Source organism: Ceratotherium simum, chromosome 15 (assembly GCF_057802395.1).
Source record: "Ceratotherium simum simum isolate JZ-2026a chromosome 15, ASM5780239v1, whole genome shotgun sequence".
Classification (NCBI taxonomy): domain Eukaryota; kingdom Metazoa; phylum Chordata; class Mammalia; order Perissodactyla; family Rhinocerotidae; genus Ceratotherium; species Ceratotherium simum.
In genome coordinates, this window is record NC_141914.1 from 12,259,757 (window position 1) to 12,284,295 (window position 24,539).

The window sequence follows — 24,539 nt, forward strand, 5'->3', positions numbered from 1 at the left end:
CTTCATTTTTCAAAATACGATCTGCAGTGTAATCAGAAATCAAAAGTAAAGCTTCTGAGGCCTCCACTGGTGGTAGTCAGGGCATATAATCCAGAGATCTACTTTTAATATTAATATCAATATGAGTAATTGCAAGGCCCCAGGACAGCAACTACTTTTTCATGAAAATAAGACAACACAACAAATGAAGGTCTATTATAAAGAGATAGTGTGATATAGGGAAATGAGCACGGAATTTGAATTGGTAAAGAATTTGGAGCCAGGAGAATTGAGCTCTTGCCCAGTTGTGACATTTCTTTATTTCTAAAATGGTGATAAAACATAACCCACAGGGTCACTGTAAAAATCAAACAAAATAATGCATATAAAAAGGCATTTACAGGGGCCAGCCTGGTGGCATAGTGGTTAAGTTTGCATGCTCCACTTTAGCGGCCCAGGGATTGCGCGCTCGGGTTCTGGGCGCAGACCTACACACCGCTCATCAAGCCATGCTGTGGCCGCATTCCACATACACAGGGGAGGAAGACTGGCACAGATGTTAGCTCAAGGACAATCTTCCTCAAGAAAAAAGAGGAGGATTGGCAATGCATGTTAGCTCATGGCCAATCTTCCTCACTGAAAAAATAAATAAATAAAAAGGCATTTACAGTCATGTACTGCATAATGACGTTTTGGCAATGACAGGCCACATATACGATAGTGGTCCCATAAGATTAGTACCATGTAGCTTAGGTGGGTAGTAGGCTACACCATCTAGGTTTGTGTAAGTACTCTATGATGTTCACACAATGACAAAATTGCCTAATGAGTCATTTCTCAGAACATATCCCCCTCATTAAGTGACACATGACTGTATATAGACAGTGCACAAGCATTAAATGTTTCTCCCAGTAAATAGTAAGCTCCTCAAAACTAGAATTAATCTTGTCTTTTTTATGCTTTATACTTAGCACAATCTCAGACAAATGGATTTTGATAAATGTTTGGTGAATAAGTGAATGACCACCCAGGAACCACACACCACAAACATGACTGTTCTAATCGCATGCATAGTTTGGCAAGGTAAGGTTTATAATATGCAAATGTCAACTTTAAAAAGTTTATGCTAAAATATAAAATATAAATAACCAGATGTGTATTTATAAATATGTTGGTTCTATACATAAAATATACATACACATATATGTATATGATTTAATAGTTCAAATATATTGTGTAAACAGAAAATATAAGTGAACTGTGATTTTTTTTAATGAAATCTATCACAATTAAAGACCTAAGATTCACTAAAGTAAAAAACAAATTCCTACTTGGGGTGATCACCTAACAGTGTTCACTGCAGTGTTGCTGTTATGGCCAAATATTTGTTTCACATGATTACGCTTTAGCAAACCGTCCAGAATGCAGTTTGAATTTTATTTACAATTGTAAAATTCTTACTATCAAATTGTAAAATCTTACCATCAAACTGTAAAAATCTTACCACCAAATCACTTTGACAATTTGGGGGAGGGTTGCATACTGATTTTATAAATAAAATCTCTATGAAATGAATTGAAGGAAGGTGAGTTACCTGGGTCTGTAGAGGCAATAACATAGGTGTTTTGTATTAACTCGTTTGGCCTGAATAAATATTCTCATCCAGGGTTCAAAATACAGAACAGATGTGTAGGCTCTGAATGACCATCTCTCCGGAAAACTAGAAAAGAAAGCAGCAAAGCACACACTGTAGAGGATGCAATAACGACATGTCTTTGAGAAGAAAAAAATCAGACTACCAGGTCATGATGGTTACTACTAGCAGCTTCAGGAACTTTCCCGATAAACCTCATGAAGAACAAACACCAGTGAATCTTGCAACACTCACATACTTTATTAAATAGACCTTTAAATACAGGGGCCCACATGAATAACCTACACTTTGATTAGAACTGAACTTTGGTTGGCAACTAACGGATTCTAAGTAGACTTACATCAGCAACAGAAAATGTACTTTCCATTAAAGCTATTGGCCCAGAAGGACAAAACCCAGTCAAATAAACAAAACAATTCCCCCACTCAAACATAACAAAAACACTCTAGGCCCACATGGATAAAAAACACTTCCATAAAGTTATTGTAAACAGGGAACTACAATAGAAATGTTTCATTTGCTTCGGAAATTATCAACAAGAAACATAAAACTTCATTCTGTAAGTGCAGTAAGTATTAAAATAAGTATTTAAGTCCAGCTGAGGGGAGGAGTCTGACAACATAAGAGAAAACGAGGGGGAGAGAGAAAAATAAAGGATGGGAAGGCAATAAAATGGGAGCAGAAACAATGTAAATAGCTTATGAAGGAAACTATCCTTGTAAAACTGCGCGTTGTCGGGAAATCACTGTGTGGCTGTATCCTGACAACTCCAAGGACCTTCTATATTAAACTCCATTTATGAACTTTAAACCCTCTCCAGTTAGACAAGAAATAAAGATCAAAAACAAGCCCAGCCATGCTTAAGAAGTAGTGCTCTTGATCTGCGGGGTCCCAGAAAAGGCTACTATGAAGGACTATAAGGTCACAGAGAAAGCAGAGAGCACTAAACCCATCATTTTTACAATCCTACCTCAGTCCAGAGGGAGACAAAGATGATGGAAAGGAAATACAGAGCTTGTCTAAAGAGGACTGCTCAACGGGGTCACTCCACTGCCAGTTACTCATAAGAAAGACAGAACTCGAAGGAATTGACAAAAATGAAGATGAAGCCCATATGAGGGGCTTCATCCAAGGATTTCCTTGTTGGTTATAAGTTCCGTCAGGCAGGATCTGAAGCTCATTAAAAATTCAGGAATTTCTTTTAATTGTTTAAAAAGAAATTCTTTTAAAGCCTTGACTAGAGTGTCCCAATATAAATTATCTGAAAGTATCTAGTCCATGGCTATTATTCCATAAATATTAATGCATTTTTAACGTGACAAGAGAGGCTGTCTGCATTAGGGTGTGGCGCTACACTAACATGGTTGACTTTTACTACACCAGAAGCTGCACAGTCAAGTAAGTCCTCACCTATTCAAAGAAAGAAAAGTCAACTTGGGACACTATAAACATCCGGAGAACTTTTGTTCAAATCCTTTCTGGATCTCCTGATTTGAAATTGTTCTTACAGCTAGTAGCTCTTTCTTTTGACTCTCCTCAAAGCTAACAGAGCTCTGTCATTTGAAGGTAAAAGTCAAAAGTAATTCAGGGCCAAGTTTGAGAATTTGAGAGATACGGTGAGAGATAAAATTGGGTTAGACAAGTTTGGTTAAAAAAATATATATTATACAAATACAAAATAAGGACACTAATACATCTACCTTTTGATCAATTTTTTTACACATTCAATAAATATTTATAGGTAAATATTCATAGCATGTGTGTTGAGGATCCTCCTCCATGTTAGGAGATTTGCTGAAAGGTCTCATGGGATTTACCATATAATAAATGAGAACATGGATGAATGGGTTTATTATTATGACTAGCTTTACAACTTTAATTTACCTTGTGTAACTGGAATTTTATAGTTCTGAAAGTATGCAGTCTTTTTTTTTTTAATTTTTTGTTTATTGCAGTAACATTGGTTTATTACATTGTAAAAATTTCAGGTGTACATCTTTGTATTTCTATTTCTGCATAGATTACATCATGTTCACCACAAACTGGTGCAGCCACTATGGAAAACAGTATGGAGATTCCTCAAAAAATCAAGGATAGAACTACCATATGATCCAGCTATTCCACTGTTGGGTATTTATCCAAAGAACTTGAAAACACCAATTTGTAAAGGTACATGCACCCCTGTGTTCATTGCAGCGTTATTCACAATAGCCAAGAATTGGGAGCAACCTAAGTGCCCATCAAGGGACGAATGGATAAAGAAGCTGTGGTATATATACACAATGGAATACTACTCAGCCACAAGAAACGATGAAATCCAGCCATTTGTGACAACGTGGACGGACATTGAGGGTATAATGCAAAGTGAAATAAGTCAGAGGGAGAAGGTCAAATACCGTATGATTTCCTTCATTAAGTAGTAGTATGCAGTCTTAATTTAGTTAAATTACAAAAATCAAATCAAATGTTAGAAAATAGTTAATATGATAAAACCTCATATATTTTACTTTATGTTTATTTAGCCACTTTAGCAAAACTTTTTTCACATAAATCTTAGGCTTACTTACCCACAAGCTTGGTTAAAAAAAGATATTATTATCCCTATTAGATGTGGGTGAAGGCAGAGATCTCCAATGGCTTGTCTCGGGCCTTACAACGAATTAGAGGATCTGTCCTAGAACCGCGATGTAGTAAGGATATACAGTGGATTATACGGGAAAAGTTAGGTGGAGCCTGGAGGAATCCATGTGCAGCTTTCTTATGTTCTCTCCCTCTCATGACAGGTCACACAGAGGTACACTCTTCCTCCAGCTATGAAAATGCAGCAACATGTGTGTTTCTGCCCAGGGAAGCCCACTAGAGACTCAGCACTGAAGGTTTTTACTGGGGGTTGGTCACATAGGCACCCTCTGCCTAGCATATATCAAAATTCCGGAGTCCCAGGAAGAAAGCAGGCTTTCAGCATAAACCATATTGTTTGCATAGTCTGGACAAAGTGAGCCACCCTTATTTGTTATGGAAAGTTTTAAATCAGTGCAGGGAACTGTTTACCAGCCAAGTTCTCAGAAGCCAGCCAAGGACCAACCTCGCAAGCAAGGCTTTCTGTGGACAGAAGCCCTCTATGTTAACCCTTTTCTACACACATATCACTTTTGAAAGTTCCTATTTGTGACAAACAGAATGGCAATACCTCTTACGCTATGGTGATGTCTGTGATAGGAAGACTAAATATAAAATCTGTATATGAAATGAGCCACCCAATGTAACTTTTGAACTTCTTTATGGGATGTGTAAGGTCCTTTAGGATCTGGCCCTCACTTACCTCTCCAGCTTCGTCTTTTGCCAGCTTCGGTCTAGCTGTTTAGGACCACCCTCAGTTCTCCAGATACGGGCTCATGCTTTCTTATCCCCAAGCCTTGGCACATTCAATTCCTTGGCCACTTTTAGTTACCTCCTCTTCACCGCTCAAGATGCAACTTGAGATCTTACCTCCCCTCGAAGCCTTCCCTCACTCCTCAAGTGAATCACTCTCCTCGGTGCTCCCTTTCTTGTTCTGTTTCTCCCCATCACAGCACTTGCCACGTAGTGGTGTCACTGCCTGCGTATTTATCTGTATCCCCATCAGGCTGTATACTCCATGAGGCTAGCATCCTCATCAATAAATATTTACTGAATAAATGATAATTATTCAGGACTTCCTGGGCTTGATTTAGAAAGATTTATAAGGGTTTATAAGGGTTCCTTATACAAGAAAGACTTTTTTTGTGTGTGTGAGGAAGACGAGCCCTGAGCTAACATCTGATGCCAATCCTCGTCTTTTTTGCAGAGGAAGACTGGCGCTGGGCTAACATCCGTGCCCAACTTCCTCTACTTTATATGGGATGCTGCCACAACATGGCTTAACAAGCTGTGTGTCGGTGCGCACCTGGGATCCGAACCCGCGAACCCCGGGCCGCCACAGTGGAGCACGCGTACTTAACCGCTTGCGCCACCGGGCAGGCCCCCAAGAAAGACGTTTTAATGACTGATCATCTTCAGTGATAAGAAATCAGTCTTTATAAATAAAGCCATTTACTTGGGAAACAAATATAAATGTACTAAGTAATCAGGGTATATTCAAAGATCTAAGAAAAAAAGTACTGCTACTCTCCATCCATCAGGAACTACTTCACATATCTTTTTCAAGTGAGGTTCTTCTCTTGTTCACTCCTAAATACCTTTCTTTTTTGTCTTAAAGTTTGCCAGAAGGGTCCATATCTCTATCGTTGTCCATCTCTCTCTTTATGCATTTGTCCTCTGCTCAGCATTGGGTATTTGTTAAAAGTCTCTAATTCCGCCTCCAGCTGTGGCTGTGGCCTCTTTCTTCTCCCAGTCTAGCCACGTTGTTCCGCTGCTGTTTTAAGTGTTGCTCCAAATGTGGCACATCATGGGTGGAGTGCTGTGCTGTGGTCACCAAACTGTGTTAAGCACAGGAGGGGGACCAGAAAGAGGGGTCCCACGGCCAGTGTCATAGCTCCTTTATCTACAAGTGCAGATTCTCTGTGGCTGGAGTCTGAGAATGTGACTTTTTTAAAGCTACCCAGATGATTGCTTTAACTCTGCCAGTTTTGAGAACCACTGCCTGGCAGACCTAGTGGACAGGGTGGTACGTAAGGCAGGTTGCCTGAAAGAGAGGAGAACAATCTCTCACAGGTGTTCAGACCTAGGATGCCCTCTACATTTATCCCTACTAGGTACACAGATAACAGACTCCCATCAGCCCAGCCACTGAGCTACCTTTACAAGGTCCATGGTGAGGAAAATGACTCTACACTCCAGGCACTAGAATAAATTAGATCCCTTTTGAAATATCTCAGAAGTGCCATGATTTTATTCATGAAAATACTGTATACTATGACCAAAATTATTTTCTAAATTTATTGCTCAAGTCCCTACAAAATCTCTGAAGATTTCTTGAAGTTGAAATTAACAAGGCCTATATTACCTTGAATATAAAGAAGCGCATAAAGATTTTTAACTAGTTTAAATTCTGAACTGTGAAGGGGCTAACCAAACTTAATCTTGGGTAGTTTATACCTACGGGAAATGTCAAACTCAAAGAGGTAATTTAAAAGAAAGTTATAAGCTACACAAGGCAATGAAAGTGCTTCTGTCATAACCACAGTATGGCAAGCAGCACATGATAACAATGTGAAGCTGTAAATTTTCATGTGTTCCCTGCCAGTTAAGACACAAACTAGAGACATTATGAAATGCTGCCCAATGACTGTCAATTTAGAAACACGCTGGCAATGTGGCACCTAATTTCAAAATGTTACTTAGCACAAAATTTCAACTCTGTTACTCCATACTGTATCATCACTCTCACGGCTGGTTTTTTGGATAGGTTCCTCTAGCTGCCTGAGATCCTGAGGCATGATGGATCCCAGGGGCACAACAGGCCCCTTTGATGACAGCCAATTCCACGACATGCCTTTTTTACTAGAGTCTGTCCTTTCTTCCATTTTCTCATATAGTTCAATATGTAAAATATTTATAATGTTCAGAAGATAATAAGTCATTGAAAGCAACACGGGCACAAGGAAATTACACACATAACAGACCAGTTGAAATGGTCACATGGTCCTGATCCCCAAAAAGGGAATGAGGGAAAATGCTATCTTTGGAGTGATCAAGCCTTCACAGTTTGGAACTCAAGAGAGATCTCAAAGGTAACAGAAGCACTTTACAAAATTTCCTAAAACTCCCTCTCTCACCCTAAAAAGATCCCAATGATCTCCAGGAATGGAGGACAGTAGAACCCACTACTGTGAGTGCCAGCACCTTCCAACGAAAATATCCGCAATATCCTTAGAAAATTACCTCAACATTGGCATTCAGTTCAGTTTACTTGAATTCAATTCATGTGTTGCTTGCTATGTACCAGACACTGAGTTCGTTTTCAGAGCATTATAGTAAGTGCTAGAAAGAAGTGCTGTAGAGAAAACTAGAATGGAGGGAACTAAATTGCACTGAGAACTTCCGGGTGCCGGGCACTGTGACTATTCTATTTCTACAGCATTCGTGTTAAGTATGTGATGTTACAGCCTCACTTTACGCATGAGAACACTGAAGTCCAGACACTATAGACACATTACCACTAGAACGAAAGCTCTCCCAAGAGAATTCAAGCCACTCGAGGGAAGAGGTACTTGTCTGTTTTGTTCCCTGATATATCCCAGCTCCTAAAACCAGGCATGACACTCAGTAACTATCCACTGAACGACTGAATGTGAAATGAATCTATCTACAGTCAGACAGCTACTCAGTGGAAGAACCAGGACTTGAGACCAGCTCTAAGCAACTACAAAGTCCACTTGTTTTATAATGCACCACCCTGCCTCCAAGGTTGACTGGTTTGAAGCCCAGCGCTGCAATGAGACTTGGAGTGGTGAGAGGTAGAAGATGTGCTCAGGCAGCACCGCCCTCCACACACTCTACCTGCCTATAAGCCCGAGGTTCTGGTTCCTTCAACTTAATCCACAAAACTGGACTCAAGGATCTGGTGTCCATGTTTCCCAGTTCTGTATGTACTTTACTATACACAGAATAAATTATATGGCATTAGACTGCAAATACCTCCCAGCCATTCAATTAGCCCGAATGTCTCTGCTGACAGACCATGCCATTATGTAAAAGAATATTTTTTTAAAAATCCAAGGCATAGATAGAATCAGGTTGGTAGACAAAGAACACATATTAGTCTCCTGCTGAAATCCAAGGAGGAAGAGTAAGGAGGACTGTGTGCCTAGAGAGTAATGAGAGAAGGGAAAAGGAGGTCAGAGAGATAATAGGTGACTGTATCATGCAGGATGCCACAGAACATTGTAAAGACTGGCTTTTTCTCCAAGCGAAATGGGAAGTCACTGGAGAATTTTGTACACAGAGTTTTTGAAAGACTGCTCTGTCTGCTAAAGAGGGACAAGGGTGGAATATTTTTTACAGAGACAGGGGTGGAAGCAAGGAGATCAGTGGACCAGTGGAAGGACTTTTAGAACAATCCAGGTGAGACATGATGATGGCCTGGACCAGGACCACAGCAGTACAGGAGATGAAAAGTGGCTGGGTATGGATCTATCTGAAGGCAGAGCCAATATGAAACAAGTAAGTTAGAAGAGTCCTCCAATTGCTGAGTATGAAGAATCAGAAAAAGACAAGACTCACAGATAGACACATTGTGGGAATTATTAAACATTACAAAAGTCCTTAAAGCTATCCAAGGGAAAAAATAAGTAATTTACAAAAATTCAATGATCACATCTGCATCAGAGTTCTCATTAACAACATGCATTCAAGAAGTCAAATGAGCAACAAGTTCTGAGGGAAACTATTTTTGAACTGATATTTCTTTATCCATGTAAACAAATACTGAGGTGGAAGGGGAAAGTAAAGACACTTTTAAGGACACAATGCTTCCAAAAGTTTACCTCCAACAGACTCTGAAATAATTATTTGGGAATATAATCCAGCAAATGAACTAATAAATAAATGAAGAAGATATGGGATGGAAGATATGTGGTAAGCAAAAATAATAAATCTTATAAATTAATCTAAATAATTATTTACACAAGGTGTGATACAACGTTGTAAAAATCTGTAAATAAATCCTAGATAAAATAATCAAAAAAAGGTGGAAGTGGTAAGGAAGAGAAATAAAAGCATACAAAGGCTGTGACTTATTTATGACACGATACAGGTACTAATTAAACCTACACTTTGATAAGAAAACTATAAGTTTAGACATGTTTATTTAAAATGTAAAAGTAATCCACTGAAAGAACAGAAATAAATAAATAATTTCAAACTACTGGAATAAAAAAATGAACCTTCCTCCTTGGAAAAAACAATCACAACTCAACCAATCTCACGAAGGGGGAGAAAATTAAAAATAAAGCAGAACAAAATAAAACCAAAACCAGTAAGTGCAAACAAATAACCAAAGGAGCAAAAATATAAAACATAAACCAAGAAGGCCGAGTAAATCCAACCATAGCAGATGTCACAATGAGTATGAACTCAACAAATTTCCTATTAAAAGATAGAAGCATTTAGACTGAGTCAAAAATCTAGTTATATGCCATTTATAAGAGACAAACCAAAGCCAAAACAGCACTGTTGAAATAAAGCAGTGGTAAAATACATAGTAAAAAATGTTAACCAAAAGAAAGCAAATATAGGTAAATATTAGACAAAAATAGAAACAAAGTTATTGGAAAGCATGAACTAGAACATACAGAGATATTTTACATTAATAAAAGGTTCACTTAAACAAAATTATATATGTGCCACAAATCTAACAACTCAGAAACATATACAGCAAAAACTAGTAGAAACACAGACATATCCATAGGCACTGTAAGAGATTCTAACAAACTGTTCTCAGAAATTGAGGGATCAAGGGGGAAAAAAAGATATGGAATATTTGAATAACTTAATTAAAAGCTTGATGTAACAGAATTTGTCCTTATCAGAGAATCACATTTTTTGCCAACGTTTCAAACATTAGGCCATAAGAAAATCTCAACAGATTTCAAAGAGCAGATATAATAAAGGCTACATTCTCTGATCACTATATAATAAAATTAGAACAATAATAAAAGGATCTTTGACACTTCCCCCCCAAAAACCCTATGTACTTGTAGATTTTTAAAATATTTTTTTAAAGTAATTCTTGAGCTAAAGAGGAAATCAAAATGGAATTTATAAACAACAATGATAGTTCTACATTTTGAAACCTATAGAGAATATAGCCATAATACAGGAGGTCAATAAGATCCTCAATTGTTTAGATTAGAAAATGAGATTGAAAGTAAACAAGTAAAATATATAACTAAAGAAAGTAGAAAAAGTGAAGGAAAATAAATCCAAAGAAGTTAGAAGTAAGAAAATAAAGAAATATGTAATTAATATAAACCTAGTGGACTTAATAAAAAGAATCCAAAACTGTCTTATTTTTAAAGACAGTTGAAACAATCAAAGCTCCCTGGCTAAGAAAAAAGAGAAGGCATAAATACATGATAAAAGAAGTAAAAAGGGACACAACCACAGGACTGGAGGAAAGTAGAAATTTTATAAGAATATTTTATGTAAAACTCCATAACAACAAATTTGCAAATCTAAACACAATGAATGTTTTTATAATTATAAACTATAAATTTATAAATGACAAATTTGGCCCAAGAATTTAAAAATCTAAATAGATTAATAGTTATAGCACAATTGAAAAGTAATAAAAGTGAAAAGGAAGTAATAAGACCACAGATTTTTCAGGGAAGTTCTACAAACCTATAGGTAAACAAGACTCATTTTATATAAATTCTTTCAAATCAACAAAAGAGGTGAAAAACTTCCCAACTCGTTCTACCATAATCTATATACCAACACTAAATAAGGCAAGGATAATAAAAGCATAATTACAGCCAGTCTCACGTGTAAACACAAAGTCAAAAAACATTAAATAAAATACTAGCAAAATTAACTCAAGTGAACAATACACCATGAATTAGTTGGGTTTGTTTGAGGAATGCAATGATGGTTCGACATCATAAACTCTATTATAATAATATTCTACTTTAACAGATTATTGGAAAAAAACAAAACTATATCACTTCAACAAATGTCAAAAAGCATTGACTAAAATTTAATACCCATTTCCTGATGTGAAAAATAAATAAAAGGGACTCAATAAACTAGAAATAAAATGACTTTCTTAGTTTGACAAAAGGCATTGATTAAAAGAAATAATAACTAGACAAATATCACATCTAATGGTCAAACATAAAAGAATTCCATTAAGACAAAAACAAAGCAAAAAAGCATGTCTATTATTACCACTTCTATTTAAGTAATTAGTTAAAACAAGAAAACAGAAATAACAAATATGAGTAACAGAAATGAAGTCACAAAACCACCACTATTTGCAAATAAAAACTATATAGGAAATCTGACTGAAAAGTATTAGAATAAAAGTATTCAGTAAATGGTGGGACATAAAATTAACAAGCAAAGTCAATGGGCTTCCTATCTGTACACTAACAAACAAACAATTAGAAAAAGCAGAGGAGAAAAAATCTTATTTGAATGCCAACAAGAGTTTAAAATACTTATGGATAAACCTAACAAGAAATGTACAAGACCTACATGAAGAAATAATAACAGCAAACAATTATTGAGTACAAACTATGTGCCAGGTACTTTAAAAGTACTCAGCACTTTTCACGTCATATATCACTTAATCTTCACAACGACCCTGTGATATAATACTATTATTATCATTATCATTTTCAGATGAGTAAATCGAGGCTCTGTCAGGTTAACTAACTTTCCCAGAATAACACGGTTTGTGGAACTATAAATGGAACTCAGACAGTTTAACTACCAAAGCCTTGTTCTTAATTACTATCATGTACTATGATGTTGTAAAACTCCACTTAACTATATAAAAGAAGACTGGAATAAGAACCAAAACATAAATATGTCAGTTCTCCCCCAATTAATCTCCCCCAATTAATCTATAAATTCAATGGACTACCAATCAAAATCCCAAGAGCATCTGTTATAATAAAACTTGAAAAGCTGATTGAAAAATTCGTATAGAAAAGAACATCTGCAAGAATAACCAATAACATTTTTTAAAAGAACAGTGAAGGAGTTCTTGTCCTACCAAATACCAGAACACATTATAAAGGCTATAGCAATTAAAAAGTTCTAATGGGGCAAGAATAGAAAAAAATACTTGAAAAGGAATAGGTCGTTAAAAAACAGATCCACGTATGATGGGATTTTAGTTTATATTAGGATGCATCTCAAATAAGTAGAAAAGGCTGAACTATTTTAAAAATGCTATATCCATTAGGAAAATATTAATCTGTCTGCCCCCATGCACACATACTTCACACCATGTTCAAAAACAAATTCCAGATAGATTAAAAGGCCTACAGAAATATACTACAAATATTAAAAGAAATGATAAAACATTTTTGATTAAGAAAGGCATATCTGAGCTTAGAAATGCAAAAGTAAGAAGCACATAAAGGAAAATATTGACAGATCTGACCCCCCAAAATCAAAATTTTCTGTAAGACGAAGGACAATATTAACAATGCTAAAAGTCAAGTGCGAGGAGAGGAAAGGAGGTGCGTGTGGTTATAAAAGGCAACAGGAAAGATCCCTGTACTGATGTACTGGTGGATTTGCATCAAACGTGGTGGCCTCTATCGCCGTCAATATCCTGTTTGCAACACGGTACTATAGTTTTGTAAAATGCCACCAATGGGGAAGCCGGGTAAAGGGTAAAAGGGCTCTCTCTGTATTATTTCTTGTAACTGCATGTGAGTCTACAATTATCTCAATAAAAATTTAAATTTTTATTAAGATTTTTATAAGAAAAAGGTCAAGTGTCAGATTGGAGAAAATATTTTCCTCATATTTAACATCCAAAGTAATAACAGCTCTAGTGGTGTTGGTGGTATAGTGGTGAGCATAGCTGCCTTCCAAAGTAATAACAGCTAGACTGGATAAAAAGTTCTTAAAAATCAATAGGAAAAACTACATAATAGAAATAATAAGCAAAAGACACGAGCAAATTATGAAAGCAAATTAAGTGTCCAAAAAACAGGAAAATATACTCAGTACTGTCAACAATCAGGAGAAAAATAATTCAAGTGCAGAGAGATATTTAATCTACCTGGCAAAATTATAAAAGATTGATTATATCACATCGTGGCGAGAACAGGGGCATTGAGAAAACTCAGACCATTGGCTGGGTGCATAGACAGTTTAAGCTTTTTGCACAGCAATTTAGCACCATCTATTTAAATTTAAAATTACTACCACTTAATCTAGCAATATTATTTCTGAGAATCAATACTAAAGAAATACGTGTGCATGTACCCAAAAATATAAGTATAAGGATCAGCATTGTTAAAATAGTGAAAAAGTGAATCAACCTAAGTGCCCATCAATAAGGGGGTATTGATGTATATCAATGCATAATAAGTGAATATTATGCAAAAATTGTTAATACCAATGTATATTAATTATTATACAGACATTTAAAAAATGAGATATACCATTTAAGAAAGTCATTTTAAAAAAATGAGATATAGCATTATCCAATAAAAGGAACCAGGGTTCCTTGGAGAAACAGCTGATTATAGTGTTACAGCAAGGGAAGTATAATATGAGCCTGGAACATCTTGCCGTGCCAGAAAGTACACAAAGTGATATAACAAAAGAACACAAGAGCCAGCTTTAACAGGCTCCCCCTAGCCAAATCTAGGACAACTTTAGCCACAAGATTAATATTCATAGTGATGTATGATAACCCTTAGAATAAAAAAGAATCCATGGGTCTATGCCATATACATAAAGAGAGGAAGAGGCGAGGACGAATGATAAAGTAATTGTGGTAAAACACCAACATTTGGGGAATCTGAGTGAAAAGTATATTGGAATTCTTTGTATTATGTTTACAATTCTTTTGAAAAGTCTAAATTATTTCAAAAGAAAAAGTTAAGAAGAAAAAAGTATGAGTTAAATCTAATATATACTGACAAATACTGAAAAGTCTAGATGATATATTTAAAACTCAAGTTACAGAACAATTTCTATGGTAGGAGAAGAGAGATTGAGGGCACTGGGGTGGAGAATGAGAAAGCACAATTACGTTGATTCACGTATTTATGCAGGTTGGAATAGTTTTAAATAAATTAGTATTTCTGTCATCCTTGAAGACCCTCTCTGCACACTCACCCCACCCTCTGCCCCAAAGATGAATGGCCTTGGGACAGGGGCTGGACCACCAAGTAAACAGTAAGGAAGAGTGAGGTATAGGAGAAAATAAAGAAAACTAATGCTTAGATCCAGGAGTCAGTGGCATATTTTAAAAGAAATTTCAAAATCTAAATTATGAAATTATAATTCCATACTGGTATTCACATAAAGAATTCTATGTCCTATGAATGAAATTTAAAACATCAGAACTATAGAATTGTAATTCCATACCTGATATCTACATAAACTCTGGGTAAGGAATGCCAATGCAGAATTACAACCCCGTAGGTTCTGCAGATGCCAATCTATACTAACCACACGTGGGGTAATGATGGGCACTGACTCACTTTAAAACCCTCCACTGGCCTGTCATCTTCCATCTGCTCAGTCCTACTGTGCTCAATCAATATGGACCTTTGAAAAATGACTCAGTTTTAATCATCTGTATGACTGTGATTGAAGGTTACTAACAGCCACCAGTGAGAAGGAGAAAATCAATTAACTAAAGATTTTGTTTTGTACAAATGGACTACTTCAAAGGAAAAAAATTCCAACTTGGTGGGGAAAAAAATATACAAAGGTTTGAGATGTGGGACTTGGTCTCGAGTTTCAAAAATCATCACATCATAAATTAGTAAACAGACATTGTCTACGCTAGACTTGAAGACACATCTTGCTTTCTATTAGTTCACTCTTATTTTAATATTCAGTATTCTCAGCTCTTTCTCCTCCACCTTTGTCCCAAACTCTTGATTTTTCTTTGATTTCTTACAAAGTTATTTTTCATGTCATCTCTTGGGGAACTTTGCCTAAGTTTAACATGACGTATAATCCAACATGACTCTCCCCCTGCAGATACAACCCACTTTCTGCACATCCCCCTGGACCTATGCATGACTCCCTGGCACTCTCCACATACCACATTCACAGATTCAAATCCCAGTTTAATACAGCTCACATTAAATGCAAACTTCTGCCTCACCTGCATTCTGAAATTCTGAGATGACTGTTACCTATCCGCACATTTTTTAAAAATTTAAGTGAAAACAGGTTGTCTTTAGAACAATATTGCCAAAGCACAAGCCACCACTGCCTGTGTGCTTGAACATCACTCCTAATGAAATTTCACGAGGTTACTGTCATCTGGAAACAAGGCCCTGCCAATGGTCTGATCACTACTGTTAGAGCCTCAGCCCAAAGCAGAATGATAAAGGGTTTGGACTGCTAAATTTAAAACTGATGCCAAATATTCACAAGAACTATATGAAAGTTTAGACTCTGACTCACTACTTCCCTTCCTGGGAATCTGTGTTAAGAAAATAATTCAAAAGAATAAAACATCCATCTGCATAAATATGTTTATTTCAACATTATTCATAAATAATATGAAACACTGGGGCCAATGGTAGTATCCAAAAATGCAAGAATAGTTGTGTAAATTATGATGAATCAATTCAATGGACTATTATAAAGCCACTTATAAAGAAATCATTATGAAATGAGACTTATCAAGACTACATAGTAACTTGAATAAAGTTTAGAAGCAAATCATAAATGAAAAAAGAAAAATGAGAAATTGCACTTATGAAACACTAGGATGGAATAATAAAAATTAATAATCAATTATGATATGTAAATTCTTTTCCTAAAAATTTTTAAAAATATTGTTTCACTTTTGATTTTTATGATAAACAAAGTGGAAGAAAATAAATACTACCAGAAAACCTCTTCTCTGAGGCCAAACAAAAGCCTGAAAGCTTTAATTTACCTATTTCTACGTATAAAATTAAATTATTTTCAGAACCAGCAGGACCACACCATCTAAGACCAAAGGTGAAAATTACACAGTTCTGAGGTTTGAAATTTGTTTTGGGCAGATGTAGAATCATGCCCAGTGGTTCTAAGGGGATATAATAACCACAAGGAAAAGAAATGGTAAAGGAGTTGTTATGTTACAAACCACTTGTTCTTGAAATCAAGATTATGTAAACTGTACTTGATTAGAAGTTCAAACATTAGAAGTCATAAATGGAAGAGGTGTCAGGAAAAGATCCATCTTGGACCAGAAGTATTCTTTTAGCCCCAAGAGTTAACGCTTCTCCAGTCCCTTAGTGAAGAGGAATAGGGTGTTAATGTCAGAACCCACTGACTTTTTAGAGGAGAAAACTAAAGTGGCATTACTAACCCCTGGAGGTGGTATTGCTGCCCCGTCTTGGCCCCGCCATGATATTCATATCAGGAGCCATGAAATGTATAGCATCCTTGGTACAGAAATTATGTCTCCTCTTTACAATAATCTTTCCTCACAAAATCCCATCCCTATCTTTAAAAGACTTTTCTTGTGATTAAACTATGAAATATTTTTCTGAAAAATCAAACAAAAAAATCCAACATAGTCAATATTCCAAAGTGAAATTGTACATGTCTTTGGTCTGATCCATTTCCTTTATTTTATAATTAACTGTCTAAATGGCTCAGGAAGCTTCCGGCTTCGTTAAACAATCTGGAAACAGTAAGAACAACTTCCCAAAGAACTAGCTGTCAAATTATTCCTCTAACAATGTATTGTTTCCTGATGCTAGCAGTGAAATGCCAAGGCCCTCTGACAGATAATTGTTTGAAAGTTTGTACTCAAAGCTTTTAAATAGCATGAGATATTGGCTTTGGAATCCGCTGTGAGGCAGAAGGGCAGGGCCAGCAGGAAAAAGGGAGATAGATGCCAGGAACAATTCTGGGCCTCCTTTCTGGGACTGGCCTACGAATGTTGGCAAAAGGGTTCCCAGCATTTGCACAACATTAATCAGGCTAGATTTTTTCTCCAAGAGAAAACCTCCATTTCTGTGTAAATTAAAAATTTCCCACCTTGGAATGAAATGATAAAATATATATAAATCAGAAAAAAGTAAGGGCCGGCCCCATGGCTTAGTGGTTAAATGCGCGTGCTCCGCTGCTGGCGGCCTGGGTTCGGATCCCGGGCGCGCACTGATGCACTGCTTGTCCGGCCATGCTGAGGCCGCGTCCCACATACAGCAACTAGAAGGATGTGCAACTATGATATACAACTATCTGCTGGGGCTTTGCAGGGGAAAAATAAATAAAATCTTTAAAAAAAAAAAAAAAAAGAAAAAAGTAGAAAAGATAATCTAAAAGTGTGTTTCCAAACATTAAATTTTCTAATTGTGGAAGGGACTTTCTAAATTTCACCTCAAAGGCAAAAAAAAAAAAAAAAAAAAGTAGTTCTCTGTTAAGCTGATGTGTGTACTTGGGTCTTAATATCTTAGTCTAAAACTGTACTGTCCAGTATGGCAGCTACTGGCCTCATGTGGCTATTGGGCAAGAGTTCAAACTGGTATGGGCTATATGTACAAAAGACACACTGGATTTCAAAGACTTAGTATGAATAAAAGAATGTAAAATACCTTATTAATATTTTTCATATTAAAATTGAAATTATAATATTTTATATATTCCAGACTAAATAATAACATTATGAAAATTAATTTCACTTGTTTTTTTTTTACTTTTCTTAATGTGGCTACTAGAAAATTTAAGATGTGGTTCATATTTGTGGCTCTCATTATATTTCTACTGGACAATACTGGTATATAAAATGAATCAGATGGGGTTAAATTCCTCTAAAATCCCTTCTAGCTCTAGGGTTCTGACACTAAGAAACTGCAGGCTCAAACTAATAAGTTTTATACAGAAAGTTATTTTAGAGAAACCTAAGCTGAGTCACTATTTCATTATTTCTCCACATTTTCACCCTGCCCCTCAGTGCTTTCTCATTCTTGTCCTACGGATCCCTAATTGCCAAGAAAAATGAATGTGTTTATTTATTTATAAACTGCAAATATGCAGTTCATAGGGCCATTCTGAACGGTCATTTAGTCATATTTCTTCTTGCTTCACACCACAATGATGTCCATTTTTAACGATCTGTAATGAATAATGAACTCTGTGTTTTTTTTTCAGTTTTAAAATTCATAACAGAAGAGTTTTGGAATTAGAGACTGATAGAGATCTCACATTCCACTGGTCCCCAAACATGCTGGCACCTCTGAATCACCTGGAGAACATATGAAAAATATTGATTTCTAGGCTTGATATCTGGAGATTCTGACTCAGCAGGTCTAAGATGAAACAAGATCCTACACTTCTTAAGAAGCTGCCTAGGTTACTCAGAGGCTCAGCAGGTTTGGGAATCAGTGGTCTTTTCTAACTTACTTCATCTGTAACTGGGGTAGAATGAATTGCCATAGTGCTAAGGCCCACTGGCCTCAGATCTGGAACCCGGATGTAGGGCTCCTAACTACAGCTCACTGCCATTGTTGAGAGACACTGTGTCAAACGCACACATTACTCACTCCTCGAGAGCTCCAGCTATCAGTATATCTTCCTTGTCAGTTTTAACATCCAACTCCGGTTCTCCACTAAGCAGAAGCTTCAAGTTATAAATAACCAGCAAAGTACCTAGTGAAAAACAGACGTTTGACTTGTCAGTATTTTAACTACACTAAATAATAGTCATGGTGCTATTATCTCATCTGTGGAATTAAGCCTGCTATAGACCAAATTTCCTTTTGTACTTCAGTAAATAATGTACTTGGATAAGTTCCAAGATATATGTTTTATAGCAAATTCTACTCTTTGCCAAAGAGTGTTGAGTTTCTACAGTATAGTGCTTCTTATTACCACTCAATTCATTATAACTCTCTCAATGTGGATTCTTAAACTTTGGCACTCTTTTCATAATTTGCATAATGAACACTGTTAGGTGCCTGAGCCAAATTTGAATTATAGGTAAAGCTCTCATTGGTGGAACTGAAATCAATGCACAAAAGAACAATGAGGAGTTTTAAAAATTTGTACAAATATGAAGTATTGCTTTTAGACCCTATAACGGGTGTTGGCAAACTTTTTCTGTAAAGGGCAAGGTAATAAAGATTTCAGGTTTTTCAGGCCATATGGTCTCTGTCACAACAACTCACAACTCTACTCTTGTAGCATGAAAGCCGCCATGGGGAATACATAAATGAATGAGTGTGGCTGTGTTTCAATAGAACTTTATTTTCAAAAACAGGTACGGGGCCAGATTTGACCTGTGGGCCATAGTTTGCTGACCCCTGCTCTAAAGCACAGATAACAAAAAAGTCCAAATTCTTTAAAAAGTTTATCATGATATGAAGACAAACAGGATTGTCAGAGAAATTAAAAAAACAACCAATTACACTTTTTTTTGGTAGTACTTAAACACAAGGGATAAGAGCACAATAGCTAAGAATTTGGACTTGGGAGCCTAAATGCCTGTGTCTAAATCCTGGATCAACCATTTACTAGTGCAATGACCTCGGATAAGTCTCCTAATCTCTCTGAATCTAATTTTTCTAATCTGTACAACGGAATTCATGAGATACCTTTATAAAACACAGTGCTGTCTTGAGGAGTAAATGAATTTTCATAAAGCATTTAGAAAAGTATGCAGCAAATAGTGCACCCTTCATTAGTATTTATATGAGTATTTCACAACTAGAAGTCAAGTAAGAGATCACATTAACTGTCCTTAAAGTATACTGTGTATATGTTAATAAAATGAATATTTATTTAACTGCCACTATTTTACCTCTATGAGAAAGGGAAAAAGATGATGCAAAACACCACTTTTAAACAAAATGCCACAGGTTAGAGAAGAAAATTTGAAGAATTTCACTATAAACATTACATAAATCAAGAAGTTGCAAAAAGCAGAATGCACAGAGCTTTCTCTAGAGTAGGGTTCTTTTTGCTTTTAGATATGAAAAGTGGTGGAAGTCTGGAGAAAGACTGGCACAGAAGCCTGGATTCATTACTTTATAAGTTGCCAACTTATAAACCTGGAATCATTTAATCTAAGACGCTGCAATAAGCATCTCCTAACTTTGTTATCTGGTGCAGGGACTGTGGAGTCGCTGTGGTAATAGCCTGTATCATCCTCTTCTCATTGAGTTTCACCAAGCTCATGCTAGTAGAAACCTTTCTCCCAGTGTCAGGGAGTTAAGAGTTATTCATGTTTGGATTCTCTTAAGACAAATCTTATATGGATAAAATGAACAACTGCCCCATGGGAGATTCCACATGATATTACAAATAGAAAAAATATGAAAACATATTTATATTGTTTTTCATAACACTGCAAGCAAATACTTCCATCAAAATTTCAGAGTTTTGATGATCTTACCACATTTCCCATAGATCACATCAAATTGCTTCATCAATTCAGCTTCGGTTTTAAACGGAGAATACTTATAAATTATAGACAATTCCATTGAGAATTTCTGAGGATCATCTGTGACAGATTCTCTGGTTCTTGTTAACCATGAAGGTATTGGAACCACAACCTATAAAAAAACACACATCAATCTACTTTGAAATACACAAATAAAAACCATCATCCTTTTGTCTGATCCTAATTCAGTCCATTCTTCATCCAGCCAAATTATATAACACAAAGTTAAAAGTTTACTTCCCCCCTGTATTCTAGTTTTATAAGGAAGAGACACAAAACAGATGTGTACCCTCAAAGTCTTATTCTAAAATGCTCCACTGTAGATTGTGGTGACAGAGGGACTCTACTCCAGCTCTCTCTTGAAATATGGGTAGAATGAAGAGGAAACACAGTATCAGCATTTTAGAAGTTGAATAGATGACAGCTAATCCAAGAAAACCAATCTGAAGCCCATGCCAGAAAAGAGAAGAACCAGCCTGATTTATAATTCAGAATCCCCTAAAAGGCTTATAAATTGATGGTCTGAATTAATTCTGGAGGTGGGGTAAAGGGGGAAGAGAGCTAGAGGAAGCATCTAGATCTCCATCTGGCGATAGCTCCTCCCTCCACCTTCACAGGGACTGGAAGCTTATTCTCTGGAAAGTGTGGAATAGAGCATTTCTGGATTAGAGGACATATCAGGCACAGTTGTCAGGGGACTTTACCGAGATTAGAGGGATTAAGTGAACATAGGCATACTGGCGGCTAAGAAGCCCAAATCTCTTCTCCATTTGGCTCCCAGAAAGCTGGAAGCTAGGACTTCAGGCAGAAGCCTGCAGGAACTTTCTCTAAGAAATCTGACCAGCCCAGAAGGAAAGACATAAAGAAAATTATGTTGAGTGTTTCACAACAAAACAGCCCAGCTAGACCTCATTCTTGTAACACTCATAGCTGCCAAGCTCCACCCACACTCTCAGAGCTTTCAATCAGCATTTTATTGGACTAACATTTAAATTATTCAGGATTAATAGCCATCTCAGGAAAGCCTCTAATGTGATAAGTAGAGACCAGATAAACAAGCATAAACAAAGCAACTCAGTGGAAACAAAAACCAAAAGAGGAAGATGAAAATTTCAGGGGAAAAAAATCGATCATTGTTAATATCTTTGGAGCTATAAAAGGAAATATTGCATCCATGAAAAAAGAACTAGATATCTTTTTAAAAAGAACACTGACAGAATAAAAAAGACTTCTTGGAAATTAAGAATATGACTACAGAAAAAAAAATTTCTATAAAAGAGTTGGAAGATAAATGTTAGAAAATCACTCAGAAAACAAAACAAACAGAAAACAGGAGAGAAAATATAGGAAAATTAAAGAATGAGTTCCAGAAATCCAAGCACTAAGAAAGGAGTTTCACAAGAAGAAAAAAGAATATGGTTGGAAGAAAATCATCAAATGTTACAGGAAAATATCCCAGAATTGAAGGACGTTGAGTTTCCAGATTGAAAACATCCAACAAGAGCCCTCCACAATGGATGTAAATAGACCCATCCAAAGGCAAAACATTGAAATCAGAACACTGGGGACAAAGGAGATTCTACTGACCTTCAAAAAGAAGAGGGGAAAAATAAAAGAATGGGTCACATACAAGATTCAGGAATTAAAATGGCTTCAGACTTCTCAATAACAACACTGGAAATTAGAAGATAACGGATGGGCCGGCCCCGTGGCTTAGCGGTTAAGTGCGCGCGCTCTGCTACTGGGGGTTCAGATCCCGGGCGCGCACCCACGCACCGCTTCTCTGGCCATGCTGAGGCCGCGTCCCACATACAGCAACTAGAAGGATGTGCGGCTATGACATACAACTATCTACTGGGGCTTTGGGGGAAAAATAAATTTAAAAAAATAATAAAAAAAAAAAAAGAAGATAATGGAGCAATGCCTTCAAAATACTGAAGGAAAATGCATTCAAACCTAGAAATAACAGCAAGCCAAACTATCATTAAGAGTGTGGGAAAGATAAAAAGATGTTCATGCATTTGAGGTCTCAAAATATTTTACCTCTTAGGCACCTTTGCTAAAAAGGTACTGGAGAATATGTTACACCAAGAAGAGGGAGCAAGCTAGGAAGGAAGACATGAGATTTAGTATATGAGATTTGACACAGAAGAGAAGTGAAGAGACTCGCCAGGATGGTGGCAAGGGCAGATCCCAGGATGGGAGCTGAATGCCACCCTTGGAAAGCAGGAAGGTGAGCTGCTGCGCATGAGAAGACAACAGAGCAGAGTTCTTCAGGAAGGTGAAACTGATAAGAGGGCAGTTTGAGACTGGAATTAACACAGTGATAAAGACATAGAAAACCAAGCAAAAATTCAGTGATAGTGACATGTACATAGAACACTAAGCAGATGATTATTAATTCCAGGGAAAATAAAAAGTTGTGCAAGAAAGGGAAAAAAATCATAGTTTATAACACGGTGTAATTGTGAATAGTATTTATATAGTCTTGTTAGGCAAATACTAAATATTGGCATAACTAAAATTATAATCAAGCTATGTTGAGGGTGGAGAATTAGAAGGGTGTGTATGTGTGATAGGAGCAGAGACAAAAAATAGATAAATCTTCCTCTTTTACAGTAGGAGGTTAACAGATAATGCCTAAATCAAATCAAGCAGTAGCAATACAGCATGTTACGTAGAGGTATCAGGAAAATATCAAGAAAATCAGCTAATATTGTTAAAGAGATTACATTTATGGAAATGGAAAGGGGCAGGGGTGGCTAGTTTTAGTTAAAAAAAAAAAAAGGAAATGGTCCATTTTAAGAAAACTATAACCTCAGCTTTAGCCCAATTTCCCATGCTCTTAACGAACGTATAGAGCAACATAAATGCTTAAAGCATACTTTTCCTCAAGTCAGAATCCCACTCAGCTATTTCCTGTTGCCTATAAACTGTTCCTGCTACTCAGGCCCACTCTGCTGCTGGCAATGGGACTGCTGGGCTCCTGCTGAACAATCTCATGTCTCCACACTGTCCCTCCAAACCCCATACTCATCTCCAGGTCAGAGACTTGCTGCACGCCATTTCTCTCCACATACCAGCCCTTCCAGCTGCAAGTTGTACTCTCTCCATAAAGCCCTCACTGACCAGTCAAGGCTCTCTAATCTCTCCATCCACATCATTGCTTTTGACAATTTTACAACAGCAGGAACACACAGTCATTGAACAGCATACTTTTTAAACACCTTCATTTTGTTTTCTATCCAATTCATAGGCGTCTGCCTTATTTTGTGACAAGGCTGAAAACACTTTGATGGTCAGATGGTCTCCTCCTAGTTTCCTACCTTCCACAGGTCTGTCCAGTGCTAGGCAGAGAACAGTTCCTCAACATATATTTGCTGTATTGAATTATAACTGATGTTCATAACAGCATAACTCAGACACTACAAATTAATAAAATGTTTTGGGTCATCAAATGGAGTTGAAATTATGGTCAGTAGAGTTATAGTATTAGGTCTATTTCACATTCAATTTCTTTAGAGTTTTGTATTTCAAGTCTTTGAATCCAATATTCTATTTATTTTAAAATGATAATCCAGAGTGATGTCAGCATCATGGCAGAGTGAGTTGTTCCCTTTGTCTCTCCCCTCTAAGTTACAACTAAAAGGACACTCATTAACCAACTGAGGATTCCCTTCACAGCACAATAGGACGCCTGAGAGATCCACGCAGCCACACATCTGAAGGTGGGTAGACTGGATCCCTGGGAGGTGGTGGAACTAGGTGAGCAGACCCCTCCGCATCCCTGGTGACAGCAATCCATTTTGCGGGTCCTCACACAGCAGC

At 36.7% G+C, this 24,539-nt stretch overlaps 1 protein-coding gene across 1 annotated transcript in view; it reads right to left on the reverse strand.

The window, feature by feature from the left end:
* Positions 1-24,539, reverse strand: part of MORC1 (MORC family CW-type zinc finger 1) — a 159,898-nt gene that overhangs the window by 112,606 nt on the left and 22,753 nt on the right. The window contains exons 7-9 of the mRNA XM_087439421.1: positions 20,664-20,823; positions 18,814-18,919; positions 1,574-1,699 (exon numbers count right to left, since the gene is read on the reverse strand). Of these exons, the coding sequence (XP_087295547.1) occupies positions 1,574-1,699; positions 18,814-18,919; positions 20,664-20,823 (392 nt within the window). The remainder of the gene's footprint in view (positions 1-1,573; positions 1,700-18,813; positions 18,920-20,663; positions 20,824-24,539) is intronic.